General features: G+C 39.8%; 1 protein-coding gene across 1 annotated transcript; it reads right to left on the minus strand.

Annotated features, from left to right (window-relative positions):
- Positions 1 to 549: 549 nt before the first annotated feature.
- Positions 550 to 11,315, minus strand: ATP6V1G3 (ATPase H+ transporting V1 subunit G3). The gene is made up of 3 exons (XM_066193104.1): positions 11,067 to 11,315; positions 4,311 to 4,411; positions 550 to 1,126 (listed from the first exon to the last, which is right to left on the minus strand). The coding sequence occupies exons 1-3, from the start codon at positions 11,146 to 11,148 to the stop codon at positions 953 to 955; spliced, it is 357 nt and encodes a 118-aa protein (XP_066049201.1). The 5' UTR covers positions 11,149 to 11,315; the 3' UTR covers positions 550 to 952.
- Between the last annotated feature and the right edge of the window lie 451 nt (positions 11,316 to 11,766).

An 11,766-nucleotide genomic window follows, 5' to 3' on the forward strand; every position in this document is an offset into this window, starting at 1 on the left:
GAATGGGCTTCACCTTGAGAGCACAGATCATATTGTATTTTCCTAACTTCAGTAGAATTTATTCCAAGGGAAATCTGTGCTATTGCAGAGGGAAGTATTACCCAAGGTCACTTAGGGTGACAGAAATGAGCTGTAGCTGACAGCTGATGCAATTTCTGGTGAACAACCTGTGGATTCAGGTACCATTTAGCATAACTGGTGTAGAGTTTGATCCCTTGAGTTCCTGTGCTTCCAGAGTAACTGTATAGAAAATAATAAATGTGCTAGCCTGCCCCTTGCACCATAGTAATTTTATAAATAATGATTATACCCATGCTCATTTTTTAGACTTAACAAAGCTATATAAAGTTTGTGGTGTAGTTAAATATTCGGAAAAGATTTAAGTGTGGCTTTTAAGCATAATTTTCTACAAGTTAACTGTATTTTGCTTTTAACTACCATATAAAAATTGAAAATGCTTTGACCTATTCTTTTTGACCAATATAAAATGTTCCTGTATGGTCCATAACCTGACCACTCTATGTGTCACAAGGAAAACAAAAATGTTCCTTTTTCATTTTTTTGTGATATTCTATTTCATGTGACTTGATGTACAGTAAAGATTGGGATAAACAGACTTTATGCAACATAACATCCAAGTACAGAACATTTTATAAGACAAAAGGAACAAAGACTCCCACTGAAAACCTGCTGGTGTCAAATAATCATTTATTCTGCTGTTGTTGACTTGCCCCTGTCTAAATGACAGGGGCTTAGCTACAAGAAACAATATTCCAACAAATGTTTGTGAAACCCTGTGTAATTCCTGTCACATCAAAAGCCTGTATGGAATTGTGTGCTTTTGGCTTCAGTGCTCTTTTTTTCTCACACATACAGAAACAATATATGAGGAAGCATTTATGCTTATCAAGAAAGAAGGCTACATTTTACAAACACAGCACATCAATGAATCCTAAACTTCAGCTCTGAAGTTTGGGTGAATTTCAGGGCTGATGTCATAAATTGTGCTCAAGAGCTTTTTCATCATGTTCTCCATGTTCCTGTGGTAGCTGCTCGTAAGGTTTCGGATGGCTTCTGTTGTTTGCTCTTCTATTTTGGCAGAGAGGTTACCTTGGGAGCCCATTACCTGAAAAGCAGAAGACTTCTGAGCAAAATGAGAGGTTATATATGACCATGTTTATTGTACTTCATCCTGTAGCACAAGCACAATACAAACACATCACAGTGCTTCCGAACAGTGAGGGTTTGATCTGGGTTCAACTGTGTGCACAAAAGCAGGATTAAAGGCAACTCTCATATGCTCATTAGCAATGGGAATCTCCCTATGTAGTGAAAATCTCCCAGCTCGCTATGGGAAAAACATTGTGTATGTTTTGTCTTTTATATGGCTCATTTTAATTTGTTTTCTATTTTAATGACTAGTCAGCTAAGTTCTCTCACCGTGTGACTTCGTTTGGCCTCACTGAGAATGCCTGTGAGTGCAGCTAAGGACCAAACATGGAAAAGCCTTCCTGAAAATGCATAATTACAGTTTCAGAGTACTTGAAATGTCTTCGGCAGTTAGTGATGTATAACCCTCAACAGGCCTCAGACAAGGTCTTTTAATGTTACATTTTCTTATCTGGCGAAATACCAGACATCTTCTGGCACAGTTAATATCAGGACATTCGCTTAGAATTTAATTGACTCTAGACTCACTGAACATTTTAGCAAGGTTATGTTATAAACAGATGCATGTGTTCCAAATCTGTGACTTTGCTCCCTCCTCCCCCACTTCCCTAACATCCCTTGAATTCTTCCCTTATGGAAAAGTCCTTCAGATATCAGCAGAAAAATTGGTTTCCAGCTAAAGAATTCCATGTGGAGAGAAGAAGATATTTCTGGATGCTGGCAGAATAAGAAAGGAATAAGTAACATATTGTTCTTGTTCCTGCCACGGTTCTCTGGGGTGGACTAGCAGGTGCAGCTAACCTGTGATATATTAGGGGGGTGCCTAGAGCATGACCAGAAACAAGGGAGGGGTCATTTACTTTCTGTGTGGTTTCAGCCCAAGTTAGTCCTTAAAAGAAGGAAAAGCATCTTTTGCATAAGCCACCTTCCGCGTTCCATTTATCAGTACCTGGCAACGTAGGAAGACATTTGTCCATAATCCAGATGTAAACCATTTTTCAGTTTGGAAGAAATGTAGGTTGTAGACATAATAATAAGTATTGGGAAAAGATTAGAGTTTTCTATAATAACTATTTTTAGCTGACATTTTATTTTAACTTTTAGACAAGTTGCAAGGGTTGTGTGTAGAAAAGGTTGTACTGCTTAGACCAGATTTATGGAACTGAATTTTTCCACTGGGGAAAGTAAGTTTCCAGAGATCCCAGATGGTTGCATGTTATCCAGCTACTAAATACTTTTGAAAAGCCTCAAGAAAAGTATTATAATTTTAAGAAGAGCCTCTGCAGACCTGCTTTCTCAGCTCATGCTAATATTGTAATTTGAGAGAGTAAATTCTTACTCTTCTATGTGTTTTTCCCTCTCTTTTTCTGCTTTTGAATTTGAGGACCTTTTTCTTGCAGATTGCAAGCAATCTTTGCTTAGTTTATGATTTCTACTGACCTTGAAGGTCTCTCCCTTATTTTTCCCACACAGGTTTTATGCTAGTGTCATTTCAAAGCAGCTAAAATATTACATTGGCTCAGAAGCCCCAAAATTCAGAACCAGGCTGCACATCTCCAGAGTTAAGTGACCTGAGACATAAAGTGAAAAACCCTATGAACTCTAGAAAAATTAGTTTGAGCTCCAGGCAAAAAATTTTCCATGTTTTGAAAAGATATTGCATGTTGTCATTCTAACCTCATTCATTATTTTTCTGTTGCTGGTATTAATTCTATATGGATATGAAGCATCTCATAGTATGAGAAAATTTGCTCCTGTTTGGATACAAGTGACACAAAGTAAAAGGAAGAATTAAAGGGGACTGTGACAGAGAATTAGAAATGCTTGTGTTCAAACACCCGAGAAAGTAAACTGAACCCGGCATCAGAGCTCCCTCTGCACTGGCTCTGACTGCCTCCCAGACACAGGTTAATAACGATGGCATTTGTCTGGGTAGATGCATGTTCGACATAATGGGGTCAGGGAACGTGGAGGAGGACTGCAATGATCTTGTACAACATGCTGTCACTCGAGGAGCAATATGTGCTCTGTCCTGCTCCTGTGAAACGTTCGGTCGACAAACAGTGGCCTTTCCCTGCAGCTTAAATTTGGTTGTGATGAAAAAATTGAGATCACAACAAAGCAACATCTTTACTCTTCTGCTATCAAGACCTAGAACAAGAAGTCTGGCTTGACTGAAAAGGTGAACAAATTTTTGAGGTGTTTTTACTTTGTTTTGGTGTCAGTAAACAACTGAAATTGTACATTTGAGACATTTCTACCTGGCCTGCCTGTGTGACAGTGTGTCTGGAGGTTGGCAGGGTAAGATAGAGACTTTCTGTGTCTAGATGTTCCTAAGGCTTGTGATCCCTGCTGGAAAGGGTTTTATGTGAAGTGGGAGTGAAATCACAGGTTTATAAAACAGATTTTGTTTGACCTCTTTGGCTTTTTTTTTTTCTTTTCTTTTTTTGATGTCTTTTTGCACAATACTTTCTTTGCCTTTGCACAATACAAGCTGGGGGGAAAACAAAAAGAAAATGTAGGAGGAAGGTCACCTGGTAAAAAGGGAATGGTTTGTGAATTTCATGGAAATACTAGAGAAAAAGCAAGATGCCATAAATGTATAAAACAGCTTTATTCAGATATGAAAATATCACATCAGACCACTTTTCGTACAGAAACAGTGAAAAAATCCCAAGTTTTGGTGATTTCAGTTGATAAAGGATGTGGTCTTATATGTAATGAAAAGAGACAGCTGAAGTGGAACAGAAATGGAAAGAAACATTTTAAACTTTTGCTTTTACTGACATATACACCTTACCGAATCCTCCAGTTTCAGGACAGGAACTGCCTGGGGTTATAGAAAAAGGACCCAAAAGTATATTTTCTTAAGGGACATATGACTTCAAAGCATAAGAATGAACCAACTATGGAATCTGGACCATTTTAGTGGTGAATGTCCACAATTTCTTCTACAAATGCATTCAAAGCCTGTGAAAAAGTCCAAATGAAGCATATAGACACTGTAGCTAACACCCCTGTGTTTAATCAGTATGACCACACTGGTTTGCAGGGGTGTCCATGAAATATTCTTGGAAGCAATTTGGTTTACCATTGTGCAATTTGGTATGACAAAAGCACACACACAGTTTCTTACTTACATTTGTTTCCTTGTTTCTAAATTCCTTCTCCCTCTGTAGTCTGTAGTGGTCTATCTCGGCTGTGGCTTCTTCCTTGGCCTGTTTCAGCCTTTTACCCTTTCCTGGAGGGAGAAGAAAGAAGCATTTATTACATACTGCCCCTGTATCCCCAACGATCAATCTCTCCGAATCAGAGATATTTTACTTGGCATAGTAGAACACTGACTTTGCTGAAAGTCTTGTCCATCAGATTTATTTGCACAAGAATGGTCAGAAGAGACAAAGTGATTTACTTAAAATACTTTTTGACTGCTAGCCAGTCATGCAAGTACCCCTCTTCTGAGACCAGCTTCCTGTGCAGAAGCAAACATGAAGGGAAGAGCTTCTTGGTTTGTTGACAACAGAAGTCTTTTTGCAAGTACATGCCTTCCCTCAACACAAATGCATTTTTTTCGAATCACAGCTTGGTGATTAAATAAATATCTATCATTTCTTCATCAGCAATGGTAGCAGCCAGATAACAGATTTTAGTTGTCACGGATGGGAAAAGACGTTATTCTGTAAGATTTCCTGTATTGATTGGTTGCCAGAATGCCTTCATCCCACACCAACTGGATTCTGCTTAGAGCTGGCAGATATCCAAAATAATGCAAGATGTCTTCACTACCAAACTGAGTTGCAACTTTCAGGCTTTGTCCTTTTGTCCCCCACCCTTTCCTACTAACCTTTGTTAAATGCAGAGGTGAGTGATTAGGAGAAGAAGGTCAAAGGTATTCTTTACCAGTGCACAGAAATCATGACAGGGATTTTTTTTTTTTTTTCTTTTCACTTTAAACGAGAAGGTGACCTGTAAGGAGACATTCTAGGATGTAGTGGAAACTAGAGCCTTCCTCCTCACCAGTCTTGCTTACATATCTAATGTTGTTTGCTGTGAGTAGTTACTTTGTTTTAGGTAAAACAGGATGGGCTTGTCAAATCAAGAGCACATAAGTCATTGCAGGACTGGGCATAAGGTACTTCCTGGGTCTAGAAGGGTCGTCATGTAAAGAGTAAATGGCTTGATGGAAATGTGATGTTTACATTTTTACATGAAGGAGCTGACGAGCATGTCATAAAACTCCAGTGGGCTTTTCTGTCACTTTTAAAGTTGATAAAGTTGCTGGATCTCCTCAGGATTCTGCCATACTACCTTGTGAGGAAGAAGTAATTTTCTAACTGTAAACCTCTTGCATGGAATGTTGATATGTTATACTTGAGACACCTGGGCTGATGCTGATTTTTGGGGTCTCCTTCTGCTGTACACATAGAATTACAGGAGGAGAGGGAATAAGCTTGCTCCCTTTTCTTAACAGGAAAAATATCTTCAGTGGCTGAAAAGCTGATTAAATTAGGATATCACAAGAATGAGAGAGTGGCAGCCTGGGCAACTGAGAGAGCCATCTTGATCTCATGTGGCATATTGATTTATTTACTTACTGTAACAACCTATTTAACACCACTGAACAATAAGTGCTTTTAAATTCTTTTACTATTTTTATTTTTTAGGCTTTTAATTCAAGCACAGAAGACAAAAGATACCTTTTCTGCTTTCCTGAAATCCTAGGAAACATTCTCTGCCTAGGCTAGGAAGACGAGCATAAATATTTCTGACATTTCTCCAAGCTGTTACACTGGTTTGGTTACACCTGAGCTGGGCTTCTGAAGCTTTATCAGATGTGTCACGTAGCAACTTGCTTCCACTGAGCATGGCATAATGAGGAAGCTGAAGCTTGGGAGGAAGACTGTTTGTTCTAATCCATCTAGGATTCAGCAAAAGCCTGGGTAAAATACCTGATTCAGCAGGAAATTACTTCTCCAGTTGATGGCTCCTTCCAAAATAATTACCTGCAGATGGGTGAGTAGAAGCAGAGAGATGCATGAAGTGGGAATTACCTTTTAAGTCTTGATTCCTGAACTGTTGGCTTTTGTGGGACCTTGGGGGTGTCATGTACACAGGCTTTTTACAGGAGAGAGCAGCCTACTGAGGCACTTTATTGACTCCCAGTTCATCAGTGCAGGGCTCTCTTATGAGGGAAATGATATTTCTCAGAGTCCTTCTCCCATTGAGCCACTGTGTGTATAAAGGGGAGAGAGGCTGTTTAAAACCTCATGGGCATTTTTCCAGAGTTTGTATTTGTTTGAGAAAGACTGATTTCCCCCAGCTTCTGCCACTCACTGTATGAAGTGTTGGGACCAGGACGAGTGAACTGACAGATCTGTGTAGGAGCCTGACATAAGTCTGGACAACAACATTTGGAACCAGGTTTAGTTCTGTATTTTGAAGTTTCCCTTATTCTCCTCTCCAAATTTGGAGCTGATCAGCCTTTTGTAGGGTTTCCACTCTGTAGGAGTGGAGCCGGGGGGTGATTCTCTGGAGCTGGCAGTCGGGGGGAGTGACTACGATGAAGCTTTGCCAATTTCACCAGCTGAGAAACTGGATCTCTTATAGCAAATTAAATTATTTCAGAATCAGTGGGATTTTAATTTCAAATTCCATCTGGGGGGCCATCTGTAGTAAATATGTTGCATACTTGGCCACCAGATAGATAAATATATCCATTTAAAATGCACAAAATGGAAAGAGATTAACTATGAAACAACAGTTCCGTTCCCTCTGACAATGTAGACAGTGAACCAAAGAGTATATATATACACGTGTGTGTGTCAGGTCTTGGCAGTGCTCTGGAGTAAGCACAATACATAGGGTGTCACTGGAGGGTGGCAGCCACTTCATTTTTCCATGATGCCTTTAGGATTGGCACAGCAGGAACCTGCTGCTTCCTATTTAATTAAGTGGAAAAGCTGTGAGTAAATTACTGCTAGTTCAACAACGTTGTGGACAGAATCGGCAACTGCCAACATATGTGATGGTGCATATGCTGCACCTGATTAAGTTAAGCAGAAAGTAGAGCTTAACCTGCTGTTCCACTAGAGAGAAACCAAAATTAATTAACTGGTCTGTTGTTAACCACTTGTCTGCTACCCTAGTTGTGCAATACAGGACTGCCTTTTCAAAGCCTTACTGATCTCCAGGGTTGGGTTCTCTGCAGAGCACAGCCAAGCTGAAATCAACCCTTACACACTGAAGGGTGGCAGAGCACTGAAATTCAGCCCAGTATCATGCAAAAAGAGGGCAAGAAGTGCAAGAGGATAGGCAAACCAGCCTGGCCCTATGACATTTCCGCAGGTTCATGGAGGTGAGGTACAGAAAGCCCCAAGTTTAAGAGATTTTTGCCACAAAGGTCAAGCTGTGGTGGCCAGGATTGCTGCTGGTTTTTTGTTCCTCCTTCCATCCTTGAAGATGGGGAACAGCAAAGCAGATGTGCTATGCCTGGTTTCCTTGCCCCACAGCTTAGAAATTTTCAGACATCGTGTTAAATTGGTCAAATTTTTAAAAACTTGTTGTGACCAGTCAGCCCTGTAGGGATTTTCTTGCCTAACGTGGGAAAGTGTTATTAGCATGGAGAAAGGCTGTATTCTTCTTTCTAGGTATTTCTGTGATGTTAATCAAACACCTTGCTCTGGTTAGATCCATAAGAACTGGTGTCCTTTAGGTTGTTGTAGCTTTTTAGATCTTGCAAGAAAGACAGCAGGAGGCAAAAATGTTGCATTTTAATTTGTTCAAACACTAAGTTCTCTTACTTTCCAAAAACTGCAGTGCTAAAATTGGAGTTTTGTTTTCAAACACATCATCTAGGCTTCTTCCCGAATTTCTGTAGAGAAATCAAGTCATTTGAAGAAGTTGCCAAAAATTAATCATATTTTCTTAAAATAGAACCATTTCAGTTGTTCTTGATAACATGATTGGAAAATGGGATGTGGGGATGAGCATTCTGAGAAAACTATTTTGTACTTTTAATAAAATAGAATAGAGGCAGCTGAGCATGATGTATAGCTTTCTCAGTAGATAAAATATGTCTTGGATATTTTCCAAGAGAGTGCCATGGATACAATTCTGTTTACAATATCTTATTTTGATTAACATTTGGTTTAAATCTGATTTTCTATAATCTTTCATCTGAGTTTTCTTTTTATTAGGCATGAGAAATTCAAGGGAAGATATAAAAATCTATAAGAGAACAAGTTTTGCTAAGCCCAGTGTTTGCAACACATTTGCTTTCCTTGTTTTACCCGAAAGGATTTTCAGGAATTGATGTCTTGGCACTGATTATGTTCAGTTATTTCTGGGATCCAAACTGTGCTTAAAGTAAAAATGATAGATATAGCGGCACCATATTCAAAAGGCCAAAGGATTGCAGACTGGTTTGGATTGTGTTTAATGAATTTAATAATTTCAGCCTTGTGCATGTTCATTTAATTAGTTATTTAAAATATTAATAATTTTTCAGGTATAAATTATATCAGCTAATGATATCAAGCCAGGAAAAAGGGTATTGAGCAAGAAGTAAGAAAAAGCACATAAAGAGGAGCTTTAGCACTATATTTTTACTTTGTTTTTTGTATATCAATATAATTTTATTTGCTTTTTTCCCAGTTATTTCAAGTAGCTTTTGCTTTACCAACAACTGCACATATGTCATCAAAACCTAGGCCCATTAACTGTTTATATACAATATTATGTGTGTTCACACTACATTTTGATTGGTTATGCGGGTATCAACTGTAAACACTGAAGGCTTTGCCTCAGGGTAGTTTTGCTAGTCACATTTCCTTGCAAATGCCTTTTCCCGGTGTGTCCAATGAACAAGCTGCCAGCTGATGTCCCGGTGTCAGCACAAGAGCCTGGCCCATCGGTGAAGCGGTGTTGTGCAATGCCTGCTTGGGGTGACAAAGCAGGTCACAGGGCTGCGGCAGCCGTGGCACGGCTGGAAGGGTTCCGTGCCTTCCCTGGCAGCCCGGACCTGCAGTGAGCAGCAGCTGCCGATTCCAGCTGGTGCCGGGTGGATCTGAGCTGGCCTTTCTGGGGCGAAGCAGCACGTCCTTCCTTTTTCCACCCAGCTGTGTGTGCACAGGTCAGCCAGTTGCACTGCACAGATCTGTTGCATTTCATGTATTTCCTTTTACTTCAGCTTTTATGCTCAGAGACAAACTGCAATCCTTTGTTTTGATCTAACTGCAGAATCAACATGGGGAAGAGACTGCTGAAGTTATCCCTATTTTTCTGTACCTGCTTAACAACTCCTACTAGGTGTGTTAGGGTTGAGGTAAACACTGGTAGTGGTTTAATTCAAGTTTCTGACTCAGAGGGGTCTGAAGATACTTTATCTATAAGAAATCCTGTTCTTTTCACAAGCACTCCAAGTAAGGCTGAGGTGATGACAAAGGAGTGTGTCTTTTGCAGAGTGGAGTAAACGCATCCATAACCATGTCTGGATTCTGCAAGACATTCATCTTTGGTCATCACTTTTAATTTTTTGAGTTCCTTAATTTATGAAGCTTCCTTTTCAACTGACTGTTAAGGAAAAAGCTAAACAGACTCTTCTGGTTTTAGAAACAAACACAAATGAAATTAAAGCAACAACAAAAAACCCCCAACCCCAAAAGTGTCATTCACTTCAAGCTGTGACAGTTAAAGGCCTGACTCTGCAGTCTGTGCTCAGGCCAAACTCCTTCTCCCTCCACTGAGACTGTGCCATTCCAGGTTGTGTGCTCGCTTGCTTTGAGGGAGCAGTTGTTTCCTCTGCCCTACATGAGAAAGGAAAAAACATCCCTTCCAGAGCTCCTAGTTTGGCTGTGTAAGAGATCAAAACACGACTTAACTGTCCCTTTCTTTCAGGTTTCTGCCTGAGAGAGTTCTGTTTTATGAAGGTGGGAGGATTTGTTTTAACCTCTGTTGTGTCTGCAAGGTACAGGCAGTGGCTGGATGCTTAGGGAGGCGAGTTGCCTTTCTACTTATTTTCGTGTGCTGCTGTTAAAATTGACACATCACACTAAAAATTAATGAACACACAACAGTGCTGATTCACGTGCAGAAGGGATATGGAAACTACACAAATTATTCTGTTTAGCTTCCATTCCTCCCTGGAAAACAAAGTATATTCCTTTAATCATGCTCTTGCTCCACATGACATCATTGTCATGCATTTTCTTTGCATTCTGCTTCTGGTTTCTAAAGCAAGATCACTTTGGAAAACAGTATTAATTTTTCAGTGCTAGTGCAGATCAATGACTCATGTGGTTGTACTTGCACTCAGGAGAATAATTACTTGTTCCATGTAATAAAACTTCTGTGAATGATGTACTGCAGTACTGAGAGTGCTCATGGTTTTACTGTGACTTTGATTACTATCAGGGTACTTAAGTCTCCCCTTAGTTTTAACATAATTTTTTGAAGCCCAGCTTCAGTTAGGAGACAAGTTACTGAATTTTGCAAATAAAGAGGAACACTGAAAAATTTGAGCAAGACCTATAAAGAAAAATAAAGAGTTTGGAGCCTGGTCCTCCAGAGCTGGCAGCCAAAGGCATGTAGGATTTTAATTTAAATAGCAAGGCAGTAATGACATTATCAGCATTGAGATAAAGAAGAACAAATGCAGCTGACAGGATGAATATTACAAAGAAAATCTTATTTAATGTAGTAAGGTACATGTACACATAAACACAAGCACACAGGATTTTAAGCAAACTCTGAATGTTCAGGTTTGAGTAAATGCCTGGCTGCGGACAAGGCACAGCACTGGTGCATGTACACAGATGAAATAATCTTTTTCTGTGAGCTACTATAATTTTGAAGGGTTTGCACTTGAGAAGTACAGTAAAACCAGGCCAGCTACTTACTTTTTTTGGCCTCCTCCAGTTTGTCCTTGGCACGTTTTTCTGCCTGCAGAAGCTGCTGGATTCCCTGAGACTGGCTGGTCATGCTGGTTGCTGAGGCTGGTGAACTTCTGTGGAGACTGGTGCTCAGAGGGAGTTTTATACAGCTGCCAGGCTCTTCCTTGTGTTCTTTGTTCTGTGTGTTATTGCAACAAGCTTCCAGATTGTACCAACCCAGCTGGCTGTACCTGGATTGCTGCTGGGTGCACAGGCCTGGGAGTGCAGTCAGAAAAACACAGCGGAGAGGCTGAAAGGAATGTCCTCCTCTCCTCAGGGTCACAGAGAACTTGAAGTGTCTGATTAACAGATTGTGGGGAAAAAGAACACTTCAGATGGATTGTATTTTGATGGGGATTTTTTTTCTTTTTTTAGGCTCTTATTTCTGAAGCAGAAAACAGTTAATCTTGTCTAGGAACTGAGGGGAAAAATATTTTCTTGGAATTTGCTTTTAATAAAATTTCCCCTCAAAGTGAAGAGTCAGCCTCAGTCAACAATTAATTTTGGTTGAACACTAAGCACTGCTTGTAGGCTTCTGTTTAATGTTACTTCTTAACACTCCTTACTGGGATTTTCACTTTGTAAAATTTTCAATAGGAATTAATTCATTGGGGACTAAAGTTTAAAAAAAGCATGTAGTGATTGAGGTATGCTGCTCTGTAATCAT

Source organism: Chamaea fasciata, unplaced genomic scaffold (assembly GCF_029207755.1).
Source record: "Chamaea fasciata isolate MVZ Bird 193981 ecotype frontalis unplaced genomic scaffold, bChaFas1.0.hap1 SCAF_10, whole genome shotgun sequence".
Lineage (NCBI taxonomy): Eukaryota > Metazoa > Chordata > Aves > Passeriformes > Sylviidae > Chamaea > Chamaea fasciata.